At 38.1% G+C, this 25,541-nt stretch overlaps 1 protein-coding gene across 3 annotated transcripts in view; it reads left to right on the forward strand.

The window, feature by feature from the left end:
• Positions 1-9,073: 9,073 nt before the first annotated feature.
• Positions 9,074-25,541, forward strand: part of TP53BP1 (tumor protein p53 binding protein 1) — a 69,566-nt gene continuing 53,098 nt past the window's right edge. For 2 of the 3 annotated variants that reach the window (XM_069484087.1, XM_069484096.1), the window contains exons 1-9: positions 9,742-9,927; positions 10,137-10,230; positions 10,482-10,566; positions 19,138-19,262; positions 19,761-19,919; positions 20,262-20,391; positions 21,880-22,046; positions 23,678-23,807; positions 24,609-24,703. In XM_069484087.1, coding sequence (XP_069340188.1) covers positions 9,751-9,927; positions 10,137-10,230; positions 10,482-10,566; positions 19,138-19,262; positions 19,761-19,919; positions 20,262-20,391; positions 21,880-22,046; positions 23,678-23,807; positions 24,609-24,703 — 1,162 coding nt within the window. In that variant the 5' untranslated portion in view covers positions 9,742-9,750. Of the gene's footprint in view, positions 9,156-9,741; positions 9,928-10,136; positions 10,231-10,481; positions 10,567-19,137; positions 19,263-19,760; positions 19,920-20,261; positions 20,392-21,879; positions 22,047-23,677; positions 23,808-24,608; positions 24,704-25,541 lie in introns of those variants that run through there. The other variant, XM_069484079.1, reaches the window with a different exon arrangement.

Consider the following 25,541-nt stretch of genomic DNA (forward strand, 5'->3'; position numbering starts at 1 on the left):
GAAAACTAGTAAATAAAGAGAAAGAATTAAGCATTTATCATTGCCTTTCCTTACATAATCAAATATTGGATGAGGAGAAAGTTCTTTATAGAATTCCAGGTAAAAAATGAAGATAGTACGTTAAAATAAGAATATTGCCATTTGGCAGTACCTAGTGAAATACTGCATCTAGGCAATGACTATCAATGACTACTAAACTACCACCACGCATAGCTGGGTGTGGTGGAGTGTGCCTGTAGAGCTACCTACTGGGGAGGCTGAGCAGGAGGATCACTTGAGCCCAGGAGTTGGAGGTTGTAGTGAGCTGTGATGACGATATTGCACTCCAGCCTCAATGACAGAGCAAGACCCTGTCTCAAAAGAATAAATAAATAAATAAAAATAAACTATCAGGTAAAAAGTTGGCAACATTTGAACCTATTAATCAATTTTCGCAAAACAAAAATACATTCAACCAGATGTTTTGTGTCTTCTCCTTTTTTTTTTTTTTTTTTTGTTTTTGTTTTTGTTTTTGTTTTTGAGACAGAGTCTTACTCTGTTGCCCAGGCTTGAGTGCCATGGTGTCAGCCTAGCTCACAGCAACCTCAAACTCCTGGGCTCAAGTGATCCTCTTGACTCAGCCTCCTGAGTTGATGGGATTACAGGCACGTGCCACCATGCCCAGCTAAGTTTTTCTATTTTTAATTGCCCAACTAATTTTTTAGTAGAGACAAGGTCTCGCTCTTGCTTAGGCTGGTCTCAAATTCCTGACCTCAAGCCATTCTCCCGCCCCCAGAGTGCTAGGATTACAGGCATGAGCCACCATGCCCAGCCTTTGTGTCTTCTCCTGATGAGTCGTTATAGGAAGTATATTCTACCATTTATGAAGTAGTCCTGCCAAAAAAAAAAAAAAAAAAAACAACATGAATCTGAACAAGGCTTTATATCTAACTGCCCACTTACGGGAAGTAAAAGGGACAAAGAAATATGTGAAATGACTCCAGAAGAACACAATCAGAAAAATCCATAATTACATAAATTTTTCAGAACAAATGATCTGGTTTCATCAACAAATAAACATATTGCAGGAAATAAAGAGGGAAAATTTACAGATTAAAAGAGATTTCAGAGGCTGAGAGCGGTGGCTCACACCTGTAATCCTAGCACTCTGGGAGGCCAAGGCAGGAGGATCTCTTGAGGTCAGAAGTTCAAGACCAGTCTGAGCAAGAGTGAGACCTCATCTCTACTAAAAATAGAAAAAAATTGGCCTGATGTGGTGGTGCATACCTGTAGTCCTAGCTTCTGGCGAGGCTGAGACAGGAGGATCGCTTGAGCTCAGGAGTTTGTGGTTGCTGTGAGTGAGGCTGATTCCATGGCACTCTAGCCTGGGCAACAGAGTGAGACTCTGTCTCAAAATAAATAAAAAAATAAATAAAAAAGAAATTACTGTTAATTTCCTGTGGATATGTTAATGATGTTCTTATGTTTAAAAGAGTCTATATTTTAAATACTCATATAAGTATGTATGGATAACATTATATGATGTCTGGGATTTGCTTAGAAATAACCAGTTGAGGGGAAGTGGATGGTAATATACATGAAATAAGATTGAGTGTTGATAATTGTTAAAGCTGGATAAGAACATAGGTTTTAAAGTTTTTTTCTATTAAGAAAAATAGAATGTCTCCAGGCTTTTTGATGAAGTTGTCATCAGCTGAGATGGAGAAGGCTACAGCTAGAGCAGGTTTGGTAGAAAAGATGAGTTCAGTTTTGAGCATTTTGAATTTGAGATGTCAATTGGAAATCCAAATGGAGATACTGAATAGCCAGTTAGATATATAATTTGGGATTTGGGAGAGAGGTATGGGCTGAAGATAAGTTGGGAGTCATTGGCATATAGACCATATTTATAGCAATGAGACTGGACAAGATCAAGAAAGGAATGAGACTAAGTAGAACTTAGAACATACTAAGTGCTCAACCAATTCATTATAGCCATATGACTAAAATTCTTTCTTTTGATTTCTTTCTCAAAACTACAGATTTTTTATTGTAACTTGTATTATAGTTATTTGTATATGTAAGTTCCTTGAAGCTAGGAATTAGATCTTACTCATGTTTATATACTGCTCCACCACCATGGAACCAAAATGGTACCTTGCATTTAAGTGAATTGAAATTAGCAAATGAACTTGAATTTGTGAAGAAATTTTTGGTCTGAGCTGTGGGTTTTCTGAGTTGCTCTGGCTTTGGGTTCATGAGACTGTATATGATGAGCTTATATCTGAACTGGGCCAAGATGTGTTACTGTTATTCTTGCCTCTAGTTAGCACACTAGCTCTGTACAGCCCAGATCAGTCTTCGAGACCCAACCCTACCTTAAATACTATAGAAAGGAGATGGGTCAGGTGACTCAGACTAGAGTGGGAAGGGGCAATAATGATGTGGGGAGAAGGATTCAACAGTAGGCACTGTGGGCACCATGTGACATTACTTTATGTACACACACACTTACCTCAGAGGATGAGTAAACATTTCACAGCTCAGCTTCTAGGACACAGTGATGTCCTTGCCCTCTGAAGTGTTCTCTTATATTCTTTTTAGATTTCTCAGCCCCAGCCCTGGAACATAAAAACTCTCTTCTCCCCACTGGGGTTTAAGAGTTTAGGATTAGCTGTGTTTTTTGTTGTTGTTATTGTTGTTGTTTGTTTGTTTTAATCTGCAAGATGAACTTTTCTCACCTTCTACCATCCTGGCTCTGATTCCTAACAGTTTCCAAAGGCTCTAAGAATATTTCTTCTCTTTTCTTCATCCTATTCCTATGTTGGGTGCAGGTTAACTTTTCTTGTAGTTTTGCTTAGTACCAAGCCTGCCCAGCTCCAAACTTGGATAATTTGGTGTCAGCTTCTTTCTCTTTTCTTTTTATATATAACCATGGTATAACTATCAAGATCAGGAAAATAACATTGATTCAATACTAATATATAATCTACAGACTTTATTCAAACCTAACAGTGCTCCCATTACAGTGATTTATAGAAAGGAAAACCAAGGTCTTGTCCAGGATTCAGCTCTGGATCACATGTTGCATTTAGACATCTTGTCTTTGTAGTCTTCTCAAGTCTGTAACATTTCCTCAGTCTGTCTTTGTCATTTTTGACCTTGACTTTCTCTTTCTCACTCTCTTTCTCTCTCTTTGAAGAATATGGGCTTTATTGTAGAGCACCCATCAATTTGGGTTTACCTGATGTTTCCTCACAATCAGATTCAGGTTATACATTTTTGGCAGGAACACAATTAAAATGCATCATAACAAGTGACACCTGATGGCATTTTGTCCCCTTACTGGTGAAATGAACTGAGATCACTTGGTTGAATTGAATACCAGGTTTCTTCACTGCAAATTTGCTACTTTTCTCTTTGTAATAACGCAGTACATTTTAGGCAGATACTCTGAGACCATGTGAATACCCTCTTTTTCACCATATTATGAGTTTTAGCATCAATGATATTTATTTTTATTATAAAATATAACACAAAGCGAATAAAATGTACAGATTTATGAATTATAAATAGTAAATCTGTAATGCTCCTGCAATAAAAAATAGAACATTTCCAAGCACCTGACATGACTCTTAATGAACTACAACCTGTCTGTCCCCTCTGAAATTAATCATTCATTCTAGCTCTTATTGCAATCTTATTATTTAAAATTTTTTTTAATGATCTAGGTATGCATCTGTAAATATTAAAGTTTAGGTTTGTCTCATTGAAAAACTTTTTTATTGTAGTAAAATCCACATAACATAAACTTTGCTGTTGTAACCATTGTTAAGTGTATGGTTCAGTGGCATTAAGTACATTCACATTGTTGTGCAGTCATCACCACCATCCATCTCCAGAACTTTTCATCTTCCTACACTAAAGCTCTATAAGTCATTAAACAATAACTCCCCATTCCTCCCTCCTCCCAGCCCCTGGCAACCACCATTCTACTTTCTGTCACTATGAATTTGCCTGTTCTAGGTACCGCAAATAAGTGGAATTGTACCATATTTGTTTTTCTGTGTCTGGCTTATTTCACTTAACATAGTGTTTTCAAGGTCCATCCATGTTGTAGCACGTGTCAGAATTTTCCTTTGTTTTTAAGGATAAATAATATTGCACTGTATGTCTATATCACATTTTATCACCCTTGTTCATTTTAACCCACTTTCTGAACTTTCCCAGAGCCCCCAACTCTGCCACACCCACGCATAGATGAGGCTCTGGAGGCACGTTGGCAGTACTGTGCCAACTCAGTACACTGCTGCCCCTTTCAGGCGTCTTCATTTTCTGGACAGCCAATCAGCTGTGGGCCCTCTCATCGGGTTGGGTCTCTCAGACACACAATACCAAGCATAATTTTGACTGTAGTATTAGCTGCAGTTTTCACCCTTCCTCCTTTTCAAATATTCGGTCCAAAGAGCTCAACTACCAGGAGCCACTTACCTGGAAACAGAAATGTAGAAACAGAAAATTGTGATGAGGGAGGGAAAAAAACCCAGAATTCTTGCCTGTTCGAATACTGATGGAGGCTGCCATCTCCCCTTTTTCTGGCTTCCTTCCCTCTTCTCATGGAAATATTCAAATATCCACATCTGAGTAGCAGCTTTCCTCCCCTCTACTTCTCTACCTTTGCAATCTGGCTTCAACCTCCATAAATCTAGTATCTAGCACAATTCCAGACATAAAGTACTCTGAAAATGTTTTTTAATGACAAGTTCTAAAATTTTCTTGTCAAATTACCTTATTATCTTTGACCTCTGTAGTGTTTGATGCTGTTGCCAATTCCTTCCTCCTTAAAATTCTCATCCTATGACTCTGGAGATCCTGGCTCTCCTCCACCTCAGCTTTCTTTCTAACTCTAACATCCTAGAAGCCAGTCCTACAGAATAAGAACCAAAAGTGGTACCAACATGCTACAACACATATGAACCTTGAAAACACTATGTTAAGTGAAATAAGCCAGATAAAAAAGGACAAATATTGTTTGAATTCACTTATATGAGGTACCTAGAGCAGGCACATTTACAGAGACAGAAAGTGGAATGGTGGTTGCCAGGGGCTGGGAGGAGGGAGGAATGGGGAGTTATTGATTAATGAGTTACAGAGCCTCAGTCTGGGCAGATGAAAAGTGCTGGAGATGGATGGTGGTGATGGTTGCACAACAATGTGAATGTACTTAATGTCACTGAACTGTACACTTAAAAATGGTCAAAATGGTAAATTTTATACTATTTAACATATATTTTACCACAATAAAAAAATAATGACCAGGAGCAATGTGGTAAAATGTTAATGTGTGAATCTAGGTGAAGAGTTTATGAGAGATTATATTATTTTTTATTATACTCTTTTTGAAACTTTGTTGCTCTGAAAGTTTTTCAACATAAAAAGTGTTCTTAAGAAAATTAGCAGGAGAAAGTTCTGTAGAGATAAGATACACAGCAGTTGAGATTGCTTCTTTTGCAGGAGTTACAGGTACCTATATCAACCTAGAGTTAGGAGGTTAATATAGTGTTACAGACAATTATTGAATTCCTTAAGCAGTTTGGCTTTCACATTTTAATTATATCATCAGCTCTTTGTTAACTCCTTCATAAGGTTGTGGAGTTGACGACTTTTCAGTTTCTCCTCTGTTTTCTTCACATTATTTTAATTGTTATGAATTCTTAGAACATTAGGGATACCCATATTCAGCATTCAAATAAAAATACATTTTAAAACACAAAAAGCTTTGTGTCAACTGTTTTGCAGGTTGTCCCTGCTCCTCCTAAATCATGGATATATAAAACTTCTGCAGTTATACAGAGTGAGTTCAAATTCTGACCCTCTCTTATTAGCTCTGAGACGTTGTGCAAATTATTTCATCTCCCCAAACCTTAGTTTGCTTATCGGTAACTCTCATAGAGTTATGAGTCTATTAGGTGAGATAATGAATGTAAAACAGCTTAGTACCTGCCACACAGTAAAAAGTAATACCCGTTATTAATTCATTATATCATTGGTATATGAATGGACCTAATTGTATAGGTCCAAGTGCAACAGAAGGCAGGTGAGGGGTCAGAATCAATTATAGATTAACTAAATCAGCATGTAATACTTTAATATTACAGCTTAATAGGAATATATAATTGTTTTCCTATCATTAAATTCAATACTTAACAGATTCTCCTCAGTAGAGTTTTCTGCCACTAAGCTCCAAAAAACTGTGAAGCAAATTTAAAGGTTGGTGAATGATACCCATAAGGGAAGAATAAACTGGCTGAGGTTCTTTTGCATAGAGAAATTTGTGAAGAGCTGTCAGAGAAAGACTGACAAACTAAATCATATAGCATTTCCGTTTGCTGTTTGGTTGGTTGAAATTTATTATGGAGTTATAGAACCAAATGGAATGATCCCAATATAATGACATCTATCCAGGATTTAAAGATACCAGTTAAAGATAGTATGAAAGAAAATGGCTTTAAGCTCTAGAATAAAGGATTTAGGATAGATGATTAGAAGAAAAATTTCTGACAATGAGGTTTGTTAAACTTTAAAGCAAGTTAACATAGGGACTGATGGAGTTTTCTTCTCTGGGAGGACTTTAGAGGTAAATTAGATTTCTCTTTCTCTACGATGACTTAGATAAAGATGTACCTATAGATAGGTTGATGTGCTGATGGTCCTTTGCAGTCAAGAAGTCAATAAAGGCCTTTGGCTCATCTAGCTACAATCAGTCACAGCCTCAGTGGGTAGCAATTCTGCCTATAGTTTCTGATCTTTCTGGATCATTTAATGATTAATTTAATTGCCACACTGCCTAACAAGGACTTCACAGTTTTTCTTCACAGTTTTTTTTGAGACTCTTGTTTTATTTAGTAATGGGAATGGCTCAGCTCATTTATTTGTCTATTTTTAGTCATGTTTATTGAGATTTAATTTACCCTTTTTAGTTTTATGAGTTTTGACAAACACATATAGTTGTTTGTCAAATGATCAAAAGACCTGTTTATGTCTCGCTTGGGGAGGGAGAAATGCAACAGCAGGCTGCAGAAGAACAGCAACAAGAAAGTGATTTGGGGGGACTTTTATGAGAATCAAGATCACTATTTGCCATAACGAGACCTGGTTGTTTGTACCCCCCCAAATTGAGCAGATGAACTCATTTTGTCCACTTAGTATGATTAATATTGCCCTGACCTGGTCCCTTTAGGGTTATATTTATTTGGTCATTAGGCCAGGTATGATGGCTCACACCTGTAATCCTAGCACTCTGGGAGGTGGGAGGATTGCTTAAGGTCAGGAGTTTAAGACCAGCCTGAGCAAGAGCAAGACCCCGTCTCTACTAAAAAATGGAAAGAATTAGCTGGGCGACTAAAAAGAGAAAAAGTTAGCCAGGCATGGTGGCGTCCACCTGTAGTGCCAGCCATTTGGGAACTCAGGAGGCTGAGGCAGGAGGATTGCTTGAGCCCAGGAGTTTGAGGTTGCTGTGAGCTAGGCTGACCCTGTGGCACTCTAGCCTGGATAACAGAGTGAGACTCTGTCTCAAAACAAACAAACAAACAAACAAACAAAACCCTAAGATTTATTTGGTCATTGGACTTCTTCAGCATTAGGAGTGGAGAATGAAAGAAGTCAATTACAAATGATTTTAAGATTAAGAAGTGTGATGTGTCTCTGTGTGGTCATTTCATTTTAGCTCCACTAATAAAACATTCTGAGGACCCTAATATTCTAGTTATAGCAATAATAGACTCTAGATTTTTCAGGACTGTTTCATTTCAAAGAGTCAGTCCTTGTGTTCTTTTAAGTAACATAGACAACTTGCTTTGATTTTGGTTTGGAAAATATGATCATGGTAATTTATAACAGCAGGGAGAAGATTGGTAGAAAGCTCCTCTTCAGCTTTGCCTATATCAAGTGCTGGATTGGGCTGTGCCTAAATCAATCTGAGCCTGAGATAGCAAAAAGTACCTCCTATTAAATGCCTACTATGTATATGCTTGGCATTATGCTAGGTGCTTCCTTTATTGACAGCTGCTCTGGCTAGAATTCTATCCCAGATCCAACTACCATTTAAATTAAAACAAAACAAAAGAAAACAAAAACAAACACATTTGCCTCATGGGGCCTAGTTCATTAATAGTCATCGTTGCTGCCACATCCTCTATAAGCCCTGACACTATAATTAGGATAATAGAATCTCAGGGCTTGGAGGGATCTTTGAGGTCATCTAGTTAGAAAGGGTCGCAGCTGTTTTCTTCATCATAGAGTTTGGGAATCACGGTGCTTAATTCTCTAAATGGAAGGTGCAAAACATGTCTGGGGCTGTAGTGTCTGTAGGCTGCAATCCCATTAAAAGATATGGCAACGATAAACAAACGTGAAGCTTGAAATACATCCCAGGCTGGAAAGGGAAATGGGAAGAAATAAGGCTTACTGGAGCCCTCAGACAATATAAAAAACAAAACAAAATAAAAAACTGTCAGAGATGTAATGTCCGACCCTTGAATTCATGTAGAGGCCCACAAAAGGGATTCTGATTGACACAGGTTAACCCTGTATCAGAGAAGAGTCATCTCTTCCATTTCACCAACTCTGAAGTACTGGCCATCCTCAATTCTCTTCTTCTTTGCCTTTTATTTGAAAGCTGGGAAATTCTTTTTCCATGGAAGAGGGTGAGGGAAGGGGCCTCAACGACATAAACGACATAAAGCATAAATGACAGAAAGCAGGTAGAGGTTCTCAAATGTCTGAGTAGTGGTAAATACAGTCGTCCTGGAGGCAGAGGAATATATTTCACGCCCTCTCAAGGTCCCTTCGGTTCAAGGATACTGTCATTCTCTGGCTCTAGTAGGGGGAGGGCCTGCAACGTCCATGCTGCCATGGAAACGCGCCGCCGTGTTCCTTTTTCTTGCGTGGGGCGGGGCACTCAGCCTCAGCCACCTATCGTCCACAGGATTTCTTGAGTGGCGGGCAGCAGCAGCGAATGGGTGATCCGGTACTGCGTGACGCGACGGGAAAAGGGGGAGTTCTCGGCCCGTGGCGGCGGTGGCCACAGCGGCGACCTGGGGATCGAGCTGGAGGGACCTGGGTAGCGTGCAGAGACCTCTAGCTCAGGCTCGAGGGATCTCCCGCGGGGATGCCTGGTACCGTTTGGAGAGAAATGGGGGCGCAGTCGGTTCTGAAGGCCTGGGTTTCGTGTCTGAAGGGATGGCTGACCGGAGGGGGCGGGGTGGCAAGCATGGCGGCGGTGACGGGGAAGGGGTTGGAGGGCCCTGAGGAGGGGGTGGGGAAGCAGTAGCTAGGAAGGCTGGGTGGTCGTGAGGAAGCGTGAAGGGCCGTGGGGGTTCTGGAGAACAGAAATTACAAAGCAGCCTTTAGTAGAGCGGGGGTAGAGGCGCAAGAAGGACGTAGGGAGAGTTGTGGGGGGATGGAAAAAAGGGCGGGGAGAGAAGAGGTTAGGAAGGAGGGGAAAGGGTGTCTACGGGAAGGTGATGAAAAAGAAGAGGGAGGGAGGGATAGGTAGGCTTCTTGTAAATAACGAGGAATCGAGGGCTTGGGAGGCATTATAGGAAAGTGCTCGCAGTGATTATAAATATAATGTAATTGGAGGAGTCATGGACTGGTCCCTTTTCCCAGCTCTTGTACTTCCGCCCCATTATTTAGGCTCAGGCTGCATGAGAAAGGCTAGTTGTGGGTTACACAGAACTGATCTTTTGTTATTCCATTCCAGGGGAGCAGATGGACCCTACAGGAAGTCAGTTGGATTCAGATTTCTCTCAGCAAGATACTCCTTGCCTGATAATTGAAGATTCTCAGCCTGAAAGCCAGGTTCTTGAAGATGATTCTGGTTCTCACTTTGGTGTGCTGTCTCGACACCTTCCTAACCTACAGACGCACAAAGAAAACCCTGTGTTGGTGAGTGATTGAGTGATACCTTGTTTGAAAATGATTGAGCGATTTTTTTTTCCTAACCTAGACCAACCAGCAAACATAAGTGTGTAAAAAGATCACTATCTTTTTGATAAAGTTGGTTGGAAAAATGAAATCAACATGTTCACAAATAGTATGTCTAATTTTCGACTATTTCATATACAGTGGGGATATTATATATGTGTGTTTTCCAGGATGTTGTGTCCGATCCTGAACAAACAGCTGGAGAAGAACAAGGAGACGGAAATAGTGGGTTCAATGAACGTTTGAAAGAAAATAAGGCTGCAGGTGAGGTGTTTAAAGCTATTAGTCTCCTTTGCATTTTTTGGGTGCTCTTGTTGGAGCTGGGTGGATTTAAACTTTACATGTTTGTGGTCAGTGTATGTAAGAAAGCCTAGTGTGGTACCTGGTGCATAGTAGGCACTCAAAAACTGATGTTTTGATGTTGCTGATTAGATTGGTATTGTTTGTAGTCCTGATTTTGTATTAAAGTTTGGTGCTCGGTGCCTTTTGTACTAATATCCAATTACTGTTTTCAGACTGTATGGATTCTTCTCATTTGGACACATGTGGTTCCATCAGTCAGGTCATTGAACAGTTACCTCAGCCAAACAGGACAAGCAGGTATATGACATTTGAAAGCATTTATTTAAATTTATTAACAGATCAATTCTCTCATCTCTACCTGTTGCCTACAGGATAAAGAGATTAATCTTTTTTGTGTGTGGATTAGGAAGTGGGACTTGAGGATTGTATTAGATGTCACTGTATTAGTACTGATAGTTGGAATCTCTTTTGTGAGGATAATATTTTTTATAGCTATATTATTCAAATCATCTATCTTGTGCATATGAAACGAAATAAGCATTCTTCATTGTTAGTATAGATATGACTTCTTAGTAGAAAAAAAAATCATCAAAAATATTTAGGAGTATTATCAAAACTATTAGGCATGTTTTCCACCTACCAACCAAAGCACCTCACCAGATAGATCCAGAATGTTTAATTCATACCCTAAACAATATTCAGCTTTTACCATGTCTTGTGTGTATCTTTACAGTGTCCATTTTTTGAGCTCATCCTCTGTGGTAAGCCCTATATTGGATGTTTCACATATATTATAATCTCATTTAATTCTCTCCATAAAGCAGCTATACAATGAAGACGTTATTAATATATTACTTCCATTATATAGAGGGGGAAACTGATGGGCAAAGAAATTAAATAACTTGCTCTAGAATACATTGCTAATAAGTGACAGAGCTGGGCTTTGAATATGGTCCTTCTGACTTGAATGCCTCCGCTTTCTTTTTTATTTATTTAATTTTATTTTGTTAATTTTATTTTTTAAATTAAAAAAAAAATTTTTTTTTTAAAGAGACAGGGTTTCACTGTGTTGTTCAGGCTGGAGTGCAGTGGCTGTTTACAGGCATGGTCATAGCACACTGCAGCCTTGAACTCCTGGCCTTAAACAGTCCTGCTTCAGCCTCCTGAGTTCCTTTTAACTAGTCAGTGCTTCTCAGTCTACTGCCCCAGTTCTCCTAAGGTCAAAAGAGAATGTAGACAGCTTTAGGAGTCTCTGGGTATGAGGGTAGAAAGGGGAGGTAGTCAAAGAGGAGGATGTTGGCTTGAGATGGTTGAAGACTATTGTTTTACCTTAAAAATAAATGGGTTTTTTTTTTACAGTCTGTTTGCACATCAATTTTTTTCTCCCAAGTCAACAAAATGAATGCTTCAGAACAATCTTCAAACTGATGGGCTTATTTTGTCCTGCAGAGGGGTTTTATTTGGCCTACATAAGTGATAAACATGTTTGAATTAATTGACAATTTAAAAATGGGGAAATTTCTCATAAGACCTGGATTTCCTGCTTCTGGCATTACAAGTACTTATTGGCAACAGTTGGCTGGAGCTGTGAGTAGGAGGCAACCTTTGCTTAGATGGGGCATGAGTTCTATGGTTTGCCATAGTCACCACATCTCACTATGGTACTTGGACACTGAAGCCAGGTGTTCCTTTGTCATTTGTCACAGTGCTTATGCTTTTGTTCTTACACTCAGCTGCTTCACTCATCTGTGTTATCTTGCTTTGCTTTTTGTAGGCATATAGGTTTATGGTACCTATTTAGGAACATGTGCCAGGTTTATTTATATTTTTGTGGCTCAACATCCTGGTTTGAACTAGTGAGGACAGGAAGTATGCGTATCCCTCATTGTGAATGAAGCAATGCTCTCTGAGAAGTTCCATGCTCCTTCTTTTCCTTTTTTGCACCAATGTGTTGCTCATTCTCTTAAAAAAAAAAAAAAATTGAATGCTTATGTTCAGTAAGTGTGCAGGTACTGTGGCATATGCTTTAAAAAGGGGCTTTGCCATTGTGGAGTTTATAATTTAATAGGGGAGACAGATGTTAAGCCATTATATCAATAGATATTCAATTATAATTGTGATTATTGTAAAAAGGAAAAAAAATATATAATCTAATCCAGGGGATAAGGGAATGCCACTTTGAGGAATGCAATCTACATAATAAATATGAATTTGCTAGACATAGTTGAAGGACTGGGGAGAAGTGTGCAGTTTGAGAGGAGGAGTTTTCCAAACAGAGTGAACTGCATGTGCAAAGATGATAAGGGTAGGAAGAATTTGGGGTTGATTTCAAAAGAACGAAAACTCATATATCTATCTATTGAAGTCTACATTTTGAAAAAAAATGTGAAACTTTCTGTCATAAAATTCCAAAAACATCTTCCTGCCTTATCTAGTGTGCTATTGATGTAAGCTGATAGTCTTAAACATGGAGTGTCCTAAGATATTACACTAAAGAAATACAGATATCTTTACTTCCCCATCAAGCATTTTTAAAATTGAGATAATTGTAGATTCACATACTATTTGGTTTTTTTTTAGACAGAGTCTCGCTCTGTTGCCTGGGCTAGCGTGCCGTGGCGTCAGCCTAGCTCACAGCAACCTCAAACTCCTGGGCTCAAGCAATCCTCCTGCCTCAGCCTCTCGAGTAGCTGGGACTATAGGCATGTGCCACCATGCCCGGCTAATTTTTTTCTATATATATTTTTAGTTATCCAGATAATTTCTTTCTATTTTTAGTAGAGACGGGGTCTCGCTCTTGCTCAGGCTGGTCTCGAACTCCTGACCTTGAGCGATCCTCCCACTGTGCTAGGCCCACATACTGTTATAAGAAATGTACAGAGAGATCTTTTGTATACTTTGGCCAGTTTCCCCCAATGGTAACATTTTGCAGCGTTATAGTAAATTATCACCAGGGTATTGACATTAATAAAATCCACTGTATTTATTCAGATGACCCATTTTACTTCTATTTGTGTGTGTGTATTAAGTTTTATAACCTGTGTAGGTTTGTATATGCACCACTACAGTCAAGATATTGAACAGATCCAACATCATAGGATACCTATTGTCCTTTTATTGCTATTCCCACTTTCCTCTTCTGCCTGTAAACCCCTAGTGGCAACCACTAATTCATTCTCTATTTGTAAAATTTTGTCATTTGAAAATGTCGTATAAATGGGATTATATAGTATGTAACCTTTTGGGATTGGCTTTTTTCAACCAGCATAGCATAACTTTTGGGAGATCCATCCAAGTTTTTTTTTTTTGAGACCAGAGTGTTGCTCTCGTCACCCCAGCTAGAGTGCAGTGGCATCATGATAGCTCATTGCAATCTCAAATTCCTGGGCTGAAGCGATCCTCCTGCCTCAGCCTCCCAAGTAGCTAGGACTACAGGCACATGCCACCATGCCCAGCTAATTTTTGTATTTTTTGTAGAGATGGGGTCTCACTATGTTGTCCAGGCTGGTCTCAAACTCCTGACCTCAAGTGATCCTCCTATCTCAGCCTCCTAGAGTGCTAGGATTACAGGCGTGAACCATTGCACCCGGCCTCATCCAAGTTTTTGTGTCTATCAATAGTTTGTTCCTTTTCATTGCTGAGTATTATTCCATGGTATGTGTCTATCACAGTTTAACTACTCACCTGTTAAAGGACATCCCGATTGTTTCCGGTTTTTGACTACTGTGAATAAAGCGCTATAGACATTTGTGTACAGGTTTTTGTGTGAACATAAGTCTTCATTTCTCTGGGATAAATGCAGTTGCTAGGTTATATGATAGTTGCATGTTTGGTTTTTAAGGAAACTGCCAAACTGTTTTCTTGAGTGGCTGTGCCATTTTACTGTCCCACCAGCAATGTATGTATGATCTAGTTTCTTTCCCTAATCAACAGCATTTGGTGTTTTCACTATTTTTTATTTCAGTCATTCTCAGAAGTCTGAAGTGATAGCTCATTGTGGTTTTAATTTTCGTTTCCCTAATGGCTAATGATGTTGAGCATCTTTTCATGTGCTTATTGGCTGTCTGTCATCCTCTTAAGGGAAATGTCTGTTCGTGTCTTTTGCCCATTTTCTAATTGAATTTCCTTTTTCCTATTGTATTTTGAAAGTTTTTTATATATTCTGGATACTAGACCTTTGCAGAATATGTGGTTTGCAAATATTTTCTTATACTCTATAGATTGTCTTTCATCCTCTTCATAGGGTTTTTCATAAAGCAAGTTTTCAATTTTGATGGGATCTGTCAAATATTTTTAACAGAATAATATAAATACGTAGTTTATTTTTAAAACGATGAAAAGCAGAGAGTCCTTCCTCACCCTTGGTCCCCTTTCACAAAGGCAATCTTCTTTAAGTGTTTGTGGTTTTATTTCTTTGGGAGGTTGTCTTCCTAGCTCTAATACTATTGTAAAACTATAAATGTGTTTTATATGTAAAGCAATACTATTCTACTGTCATTTCTTGTTTTATCAGGTTAATACAATTGAGTTCTGATAATGAAGGGTGGGGATTTAACTCAAACCAGCACTGTCCCCAATTTTTTTTTTTTTTTTTTTGAGACAGGGTCTTGCTCTGTCACCTGAGCTAGAATGCAGTGGTGTCATCATAGCTCACTGCAACCTCAAACTCCTGGGCTCAAGCGATTCTCCTGCTTCAGCCTTCTGAGTAGCTGGGACTAAGGTATATGCCTCCACACCTGGCTAAGTTTTCTATCTTTGTAGAGCTGGGGTCTCGCTCTTGCTCAGGCTTGTCTTGAACTCCTGACCTCGAGCAGTCCTCCCGCCTTGGCCTCCCAAAGTGCTGGGATTATAGGCATAAGCTATTGTACCTGAGCCCAGTTTTTGACAATTATTTCAATTCTTCTACTGGCTACTTTTCGATCTCTAAATAATATATTTAAACCTTTGTTTTCTTTTTCCATCAGCTTTAGACAGTAGAGAAAAGTATAACATCAGTACTGTTTTTTGCCTATAATTTGATTTATTTTAAGCCTCTTTTGATTCACCTAATCATTCTACAAATGTTTTTTAAGTATTTCCTATGAGCCAAGCACTCTTGGGCTTGAGGATACAAAGTGATCAGGAGAAATAAAAATTCGAGACCTTAATGTAGCTTACATTCTTGTATGGGATACAGCAATGCATGATAAATAAATAAAATATGTAGTATGTTAGATACTCATAAGGGCTGAAGTGAAAAATAAAGCAGGGAAGGGAAGAGGAAGCATCAGAGGAGTGGCAAGTTTATAGGGTGGCTGGGGAGTGCTTCACTGATGTGTCATTTGATTAAAAATCTAAAGGGAGTGAGTGTCTCTGCTGTTACCTGGGATGAGTGCAATCCATGCATGGAGAATGGCAAGTGCAAAGGCCCTGAGGCACCTGCGAATGTGCCTGGAATATTTGAGAAATAGCAAGGAGGTGAGCGTGGCTATAGTAGAATGACTGAGAGAGGTGTTTGGAGAGGTCAGAGGGGTAAAAAGAACGAGATTATATAAGGCTTTATGGGTCATTGTGAGAAATTTGGCTTTTACTCTTAGATAGGAAGGCATTTATTTAAGGGTTTTGAAGGGAGGAATGACATGATTTGATTTAGATTTTTAATAGGCTCACTCAAGCTGCTGGTTCAAAAACAGACTGAAGGGAAAACAAAGTTAGAGGCAGGAAGACCAATTAGGAGACATTGGAAAAAATTTAGCAAAATGTGACAGTGGCAGGACCAGGGTTGAAGTGAATGAGGAGTGGTGAGATTTTGAGTATTTGAAAACAGGATTCAAAGATAGATCATATGTGGAGTAAGAGAGGCAAGAAGGAGGAAATAATGATTGTAGGTGGGATTTTTTTGTTTTTTAAGAGATAGGGGTCTCACTTTGTTGCCCAGGCTGGAATTCAGTGGCTACTCACAGGTGTGATCATAGCGGGGGCATGTAGCCTAAAACTTCTGGCCTCAAATGATCCTTCTGCGTCAGCTTCCCAGTAGCCCACAGGCATGTGCCACTGTGCCTGGCTGATTCCAGGTTTTTTATTTGAACAATTAGATGAATGGAGTAATTATTAGTTAACAAGGAGACGACTGCAGGAGGAGAATTTCAGTTTTAGACATTTTAAAATTGAGCTACCTCTTTAATAGCCAGTTGGACATGTTGAGGAGGCAGTTGAATGAGCAAGTCTAGAGCTCAGGGGAAAGGTCTAGGCTGGAGATTTAAATTGCAGACTCACTCTGGGCTAGGTAGCTCATCCTTGTAATCCCAGCACTCTGGGAGGCCAAGCTGGGAGGATTGCCTGAGGCCACGAGTTCGAGACCAGTCTAGGTAACATAGTGAGACCCCTATCTCTACAAAAAATAAGCTAAAAAAAAATTAGCTGGGCATGGTGGCAGGCTCCTGTGTAGTCCTAGCTACTTGGGAGGCTGGTGCGGGAGTATCCCCTGAGACCAGGAGTTTGTGGCTGCAGTGAGTTGTGATCATGCCACTGTACTCCTGCTTAGGTCATAGAATCATACCTGTTTCTTATTAAAAAAATTAGCAAACTCATAAACATATGTATAGTATTTAAAATCATGAGTCTGGATAAGATCACTAAGGGGGTTAATATAACTGAAGAAGAGGTCCAAGGACTCACTGGGTCCACTAGCATTTAGAGGTCAGGGACATGAGGAGGAACCACCAAAAGAGATTGGGAAGGATCCAAGGTGTGTGGTTTTATGCTGTCCTTCATTGTTTCTCTTCTACCTTTTGTCCGTTTGCTCTTGAACTTTCTTTCCCTGTGTTTCCCGAGGATGTATCTGGTCCTCCCAGTTATGTAGATAATTTATTTTGTTTCTGTGAAAGGTCTTTACTTAGTCCTTTTTCTCTTTCTTGAGTCGTGGTTCCCAGCTTTGCAAATTTATGTTTTCACCTCTTTTATGTTTATTAAAGGTATACTTAATGCCCTTTATATGAGATGTTAATGTGTAGAAAGCTACAAGGAAGCAAAAATGGCATCTGTAATCCTGCCACCCAGAGGCTAATTTTTGTAAACATTTTGGTATATTTTCCCTTTTTTTAATGCATTTGGTTTACATAGTTGACATCATGTGGGATGTAAAAGTTTGTATGTTTGCTGAGCTTTTTGATTCACAACATGAACATTTTTCCCATGACAAAACTATTAACATTTTCCTCTAGTTTTTTATTTTAAAAGTTTAAACTTGCAGAAGAGATAAAAGAGCACACATTTGTTCTCTGTGTGTGTGTGCATGTATTATATATTTTTTTGAGGGGCTGAATTGTTTGAAACTAGGTTGCCAACATCATAGTTCTTTGTCATACTTCCCTTTAAATACTTTAGTATTCATCCCCTAAGAATAAGTACATTATCATGGTACCATTGTCACACTTAAGAAAATAATAATTGCATAATCTCTAATATTACAGTTCATATTCAGATTTTCTCAATGGTATCAAGGATATCTTTTATATTGTTTTATTGGTTGATGGATTGATTGATTGGATCCAGGATCCAATCTAGGTTCACATACATTTCACATATGGTGGCATAACTTTTCATTTAATAGATTATGAAATTATTTGACCATTTCCCTAATGCTGAACTCACAGGTTGTTTCTTAATAAGAGTAAACTTTGAGAAATAAATTTCTATAAATAAAGATCTTTCCACATTTAAAATTATTTTTTTATAATTGGAATTAGTGGCTATGAATATTTTTTAAAGCTTTTGTTGCATATTTCTGAATTGTTCTCCAGAAGGATCCATTTATTGATACTCTCATAAGCATTGTATGATGATACTTATCTCACCTTAGTTTGGGTAACACTGAATAGTGGTACAGTGTTTAAAAATTTTTGTTTTCTGATTTAATTGGCAACAAATGGTTTCTCTGATTTTTTTTTTACATGTTTAAAGATGCTTATATTTCTTTTTTCGAGTTCTGTAATTTGTCCATTTATATGTTGGGGTTCTTTTTATGAATTCTTTATATTTTATGGAAACTAATATTTTGTTACATTTGTTGCAAATATTTTTTCCTAATTTGTTGTCTTTTAACTTTATTATGTTTTTTGACCTGTGGTGTTAACTTCTTTTGAAAATATACAGGCCTCTTACCTGAATTTTGTTTGGACACTCTGGTTTTATATATGTATCTAAGATTTTTTACTAAAATATTTTTGTGAACTTTGTCCAATTTAAAGTGGCTTTTTTTTTTTTTTTTTGAGACAGGGTCTCGCTCTGTTGCCCAGGGTAGAGTGCAGTGGCATCATCATAGCTCACTGCAACCTCAAACTCCTAGGCTCTAGTGATCCTCCTACCTCTGCCTCCCAATTAGCTGGGACTACAGGTGTATGCCACCATGCCTAATTTTTAAAATTTTTTATAGAGACAGGGTCTTGCTATGTTGCCCGGGCTGATCTTGAACTCCTGGTCTCAACCCGTCCTCCTGCCTCGGCCTTCCAGAGTGCTAAGATTACAGGCATGAGCCGCTGTACCTGGCCAAGTGTTTTTTGAGGCCCTTCCCTGCTCATCCAATGTACACCTCTCGTCACTTGTCAGTAATTCTTTTGAATGCAAGATTTTTCTATCCTTGCTCAAGAAAGATAAAATTCAAATATGTTTGTGCCTTTTGTTTAATTTTTGTGTTACTTAATATATAATATTTTGAGTTACTAACCTTTAGGTGCTTTCTGTAAACAAATGCGCTGTAAGGGTGAAGTTCTTTAGCTTTTCAAATTTAGCTAGGAGGTGATTGGTATGTGTGGGGAGTTACAGTAAAATTCAGAGTGCTTTGAGCAATGTGTCCCGTCCTATCTGAGAACACATCTTTCTGCTGTATAGTATTCTGGGAATGTCATTGGAATCTGCTCCTGCTGTGGGGGAAGAGAAGGAAGAAGAGTTGGAAGAGAAGGAGAAAGAGAAAGAAGATACTTCAGACAATACCACACACTCCTTTGGTGCTGAAGGTAGCCTTGTGACTTTTTCAGAATAGTAGACAGATTATTCTAAGTTCCTTTAACATGAGCATGCAGATGTCTAAATTTCTCCTCTTTATCAGGTTATAGAGTTCTCATGGTTAAACTAAGAGTCATTAAAAAATTTGCTAGTAATATAAAATTTTCCAATAATTTAGTATTCAGGAATTTGTAGCTCATTAGATAGCTCCCTTTCTGCTTATTGACTTTTCTTCCTTTTGTTCATTTTTCAAATATTTTTGGAATGTGTACTTTTTGGTGTAGAAGTACAATGTGAAATGCTGTGCTTATAAGTCTTTATAGTATGTAATTTTTTACTTCATTACACATTTTCCTCCTTCATTTTTAATGCATTATTTATTTTGAAAAATTTGGAGGGACAGAGCTTTGATGTGAAGGACTTAACATGACCCTCTTTTACTGAGGAACAGCAGCTTGCACAATGCATAATGTGGAATGATACCTAATTTCTTCAAGTTTTGTTCCTAGATCCTGCCTCATCACAGTTAGGCTTTGGGGTTCTGGAACTCTCTCAGAGTCAGGATGTTGAAGAACATACTATGACATATGAAGTGGACAAAGAGCATCGACAGTCAGTAACCACCAACTCTGGCTATCCCAGGCTATCTGATGTGGATGCTAATACTGGTATGAAACATGTTTTATGACATTTGGAGTTGTTTATAAGTGTTTTCCTTTCATGATAGAGGTAGTTATTTTTTCCTTGGTAAGTTTTATAGTTATCCAAGTTAATATAATCTAAGTAATATAGTATCGTTGTGGAGTTGTCTGGTAGATACTTGTCAGTTGATGGCTTGCAATTGAAGTTTTCTATAAGGGGGTTATTGGCTATTTTTCTTTTTGGAATGATGCCCATATATATTTTTAAATTGAACTTATTTCTATTAAAATCTTTGCGTTTTAGAAAGCATTTAGAATTGCTTCTAGTACTTTGAAAAATTAAACCTCTCCTTCCTGTCTTCTTCGAAGCAATTAAGCATGAAGAACAATCCAAGGAAGATATCACCATGGCAGAACAGCCCAGCAAGGATGTCCCTGTGACAGCACAGCCCAGTAAAAATGTGCATGTGGTAGAAGAACAAAATCCGCCACCTGCAAGGTAAACCATGTTGTTTCTCTAAGGTATTTATGGGTTTTTGCTATAGGGTTATACAAATTTCATTTTGTCAGGTGGAAACATTTTTAGAAATTGTTGATTTTTTTTCTTCTTATACTGGGTATATTTCTGGTCCAGAAGAAACACTGATTATTTATGATGTTGTCTTGTGTCCTCTTTTTTTTTTTTTTTTTAAAAGAAACGGGTCTTGCTTTGTTGCCCTGGCTGGATTTGAACTCCTGGGGTAAAGTTATCCTCCTGCCTCAGCCTCTCGAGTAGTTGGGACCACAGGCACATGCCACCAGGCCTAGCTACTCATCTTTAGGCATACTACAAAGCTGTTTTATTGCTGCTATAACTATAAGTATGACTCCTTAATCTTTGGTTGCCACTCCTCCTGTGTGATCTTTGTCTGTACAGGCTCTGTCTTTCTGAGGGAGGTCTTCCTAACCTCTTTGGTGTTATGAAGAGTTGCATGAATATTATGTTTGAAAACGTACTATTTCTATGTTTGAGGAGCACCTAGATTCCTTTGGGTCTTCAGGTGTCCTGCTTCTGGTAGTTTATGGTATAGATAGATGTATGGATTTTTTCAAGTCTTTTAGGCTCTTAACTTGGTGGGAAATGGGGACTATACCTCTGCTCTTTCCCGTAGTGATTATTATACCCAAAGCTACATTTCCTCTGGCCAACAACTGAAGTTTGGATATGGCAGAGGAAAACCGGTATGCTTCAAATTTGTGGGAAGGGATGAATAAACATTTAGTATTGTTTTGTTATTTCCTTCTGCAAAAAGTTGAATATCAAGAGAAGTTGTCATTCTCATGTAAAACACTCAGCTTAACAGTGGCTGACTTTTTACGCTTTTCTTTAGGATGTTGCCTTCCAGCTAGTTACGCTATTTTATGTACTCTGGGGAATGGTAGAATAAGTAAACCTCATAAGTCTCTGGAAAGGGGCCAGCAATGTATGCCTTACATATGTTAATAGTATAGGTGTGAAGCAGTCTTGGTTGGGGACTTGGGTTGGGTAGATCAAATGGAAAAGGTCAGCAGAAGATGTGTGTAGCACTGGTATGGAGGATAATTCACATGAAGCACTTTTCTGAGGAAGGTCATTGTTTCGACAGCTCTCCTTACTGGTATCATGGTCTGGATCAAAATCCTTCATACAGATCTAGATAACAGCATATGTAACAAAAATCCCAAAATCACTCATCAGAAATCCTGGAAAGCATGCAGGACAGCATTGAACAGAGTTCAAGAGAGGTATTGTTGTGTGAGGGAGTGAGACAGGCTTTGAAATGGGCAAAGGGCTTTATATCATTATAAAGAACAGCTTATTTTATTTTCAGTAGATGATTATGTAGATTAGAGCCACTGGAATTTTTGAAATTATTAAAGAAAAACACAAAACAGGAAAAGCTTTTTAGTTAAAGGATGAAATCATTTGACTTGGTAACTTTCTTTGCTGGTGATGTGAATTTTCTAGGTCAGAGGATATGCCTTCTAGTCCTAAAGTGTCTCCTGCTGCTATAGAAACAACAGAACAAATGTCTGCTCAAGAACTTCTAGAAGGTGGACTGCAGATTCAGAAGTCCCCAGAGCCTGAGGTTTTGTCAACTCAGGAAGACTTGTTTGACCAGAGCAATAAAACAGGTACCAAGAGTTATTAGTTGCTACTGCTCCTCTTCTCCAGATTTTAGTTCTGAGGCTACTGTTTAAGTTAGAATGCATTTTATAAGTATGCAAACTTGTTTGTGATATGGAAGGAAAATATATTTCTTGTTAATTAGTGAGAAGGGCTTTTTGGGCATGATTACTAGTTAACATTTTAATATAATTTTCTCTTTTTTGGAAATGAGATATTGAAGAATAATAGCTAATATAGTAAATTTATTATGGACAGTAGCTATTTCTTTTTCTGTCATGTGCTTACTGCATCTTCAAATCTAAATGTAGGAGACTCAATAAGGGGGAGGCTGGAAGTGGGTGAGGGATGAAAAATTACCTATGGGGTATGATGTACACTATTCAGGTGATGGGTACACCAAAAGCCCAGACTTCCACTCTACAATATATACATGCAATGGAATTCAACTTGTACCCCCTAAATCTATTAAAATTGAAAAAAAAAAAAAGAAAAAAATAAAGGCAAGTTCCCCTAAAATAAAAATACATAATAAGAAAATAAAATGCATAGTAAAATGGAATAAATAACTGTTGCAATGACAGAAATATTTGTATAAAATCATAAAAGAGTTTTGCTGTATCAGTATGCTACCCAGACCTATTTTAAAAATAAGGAATTTATTTTAAAAAATCTCAAATATGATAATTAAGTTTAAGTTTTTCATACTAACCTGGGTAATAGTTATAATAAACTTATCTGTTTATTAGTTCATCAAATAGGAAGGTAAGGTCTAGCAGAAAGGACACAAATAAATAAATAAAGACTGCAGTGGTGTTTGTTTCACACTTTTTAAACCGCCACCAGCCTTTTATTTTACAACCTCAGACAGCCAGAAAGCTTCAGTAATAACCAGCAAAATATAACATGTTGGTTGTAAGAAGATAAGAGAAGAAGACTATATTACTTTACAGTGTTCTCATGTAGGTTGCTGTGTAAGACATTCAAAAGGTTACCAATAAACCTTTTTTAGTTTCTCGCTAAAGCTATAAGACTGTATTTAAGAAATTCTTTTACACTTGGGATTAATATAGTTAATACTTTATTGCTAAGGAGAAGGGACCAATGGGAGAGAAACTCTTCATAGTGTAAGTCAGTAATGGCTGCTCATATATCCTTTTATTAATGCATTAGTATTTTCTGTCTCCTTTGAGGAGGCTGAAGTTCTAATCATGAAAATTGCTGCATTCATATCATCAGGTATCATACGTATTGTTTTGACTTGTCCCATCTGCATCATGGCACGAGCTTTACTTATAATAGAAGCATCACAAGAAAAAAGAGCATCCGAGCAGAAGTATAAGGATTCTGGCTTTTCCTCTCTTTAAGCTTCGATCATGACAGAAAGGATTAAGAAACTCTTTTCATCAATTTTTTATTCAAGAAACCCATTGGGAGGAAGGGTTTAACGTTCACTCAAGATTTATATTATTGTGGCATTCCATTAATTGTACTGCAATTAAAAAATAACTTCTGCCCTCTTGGAAGATGGTTAGAAATACAGATATTACTCTTTGCAATACTGGGTGGTTTTTTGACAAGTGAATTATCTCAATTTGTGAAATAAATGCAACTGGAATTTCTTTTTTTTTTTTCCCAGTAGCTTCTGATGGTTGCTCTACTCCTTCAAGGGAGGAAGGTGGGTGTTCTCTGGCTTCCACACCTGCCACCACTTTGCACCTCCTGCAGCTCTCTGGTCAGAGGTCCCTTGTTCAGGAAAGTCTTTCCACGTAAGTAAGGAATAGCTTGTGCCAAGGCAATATGTGTCTGAGGGTCTTAGACTAAGGCTGAGAAAGCTAAAATTGCCAGCTAGTCCAGAATTCTTTTTGAAACCAAAAGGTAGAATTTAGGCTTTAGAATTTTTAGGATGAGAACTAAGTGGAACTGTTGAAGGCAGATTAGTCTGTTTTCTCATTTGGAGGTTTTATAATAGTAGCCCAAAGGTTTCACTAGGAAAGAAAATGCCCAGTTATTTAGAAAATGTTATACATCCAAAACTAGCATCTGCTCCTCTTTTACTAGCAGTTCTTTCTATTTATAACAATATAGGATGGAGAATAAGTTGTTATAGTTGACAGTAGTTGAATTCTTGATCTCTGTGTTAGGGCAAAGAGATTTGCTTTATGTTTTTTGTTTTGTTTTTGTTTCTGTTTTTAAATAACAGTGTGCACAGTTTTCCTATTATTAGGCAAAAAAATAGAGTAAATTTTTTTTATGTCTCAAATCTGTAAATGAATTTTATTTCCTAGCACTTGCTCATCCTGCTTTTCAATCATGGTGTCCTTGTGTCTGGTCATTCGCTTTGCTCTTTTTTTAAAAAAAATTCTTATTTTAGAAATGTCTGGTGTGGGAAATAGTTATTGAAGTATTCATGGTTCTTCTGCCAGCCTCAGGTTGCTGTTTGGGAGAAATGATAATAAGTATTTATCTGAATGACTTAGATATTTTTATTATTAAAAAGTAAAAACAAATACAAAAATGCAAAACTGTGGCTGTAGTAAAATAACCTGTGATTCTCTCTTTATATAAAGGAATTCCTCAGATCTTGTTGCTCCTTCCCCCGATGCTTTCCGATCTACCCCTTTTATCGTTCCTAGCAGTCCCACAGAGCAAGAAGGGAGAAAAGGTGAGCTCTCTTGATCTGTCTGTTGATCTCAGATTAGAAGAGAAGCAGCACTTCTTCTGCCTTGCGAAATGTACTGTTTCTTTGTACTTTAGAACTGCAGTTCCCAAACCCTGGGCTGCTGACTGGTACCAGTCTATGGCTTGTTAGGAGCTGGGCCACACAGCAGGAGGTGAACAGAGGGTGAGAGAAGCTTAATATGTATTTACAGCTGCTCCCCATCACTCACATCACCTATAAGCTCCGCCTCTTATCAGATCAGCTGTGGCATTAGATTCTCATAGGAGCACGAACCCTACTGTAAACTGCACATGCGAGGTGTCTAGGTTGCGTGCTCTGTGTGAGAATCTAATGCCTGATGATCTGAGGTGGAGCTGAGGCAGTGATGCTAGTGCTGGGGAGTGGCTGCAAATACAGATTATCATTAGAAGAGAGGTTTTGACTGCACAGTAAAGGTAATTATGCTTAAATCATCCTGAAGCCATCCCCCATCCCCTGTCCATGGAAAATTTGTCTTCCATGAAACTGGTCCCTGGTGCCAAAAAGGTTGGGGACTGCTACTTTAGAACACTGGTGACCTACACTATTCAGTAGGACTCATGTCTGTCTAACTTTCAGGGATATGGCCTAGTGTAAAATACTTTTAGTTCTTTGCTTTTCTAGCACTAATTCTTCTGAGATTTCTGTGTTATTGGCTCAATTTATAAAAAGGCCCTTAAGGGAAAATTTTAATTTTTAAAAGTTGAACTCAAATGAATTAGTATGGGGAAGAACTGGGCTTATTACTAGTGACCTAGTAGTTTCCTAACTGTTTCTGGTGAGAGAGAATCAGCAATTGTTC

This window comes from Eulemur rufifrons, chromosome 2 (assembly GCF_041146395.1).
Source record: "Eulemur rufifrons isolate Redbay chromosome 2, OSU_ERuf_1, whole genome shotgun sequence".
NCBI classification, from domain to species: Eukaryota; Metazoa; Chordata; class Mammalia; order Primates; family Lemuridae; genus Eulemur; species Eulemur rufifrons.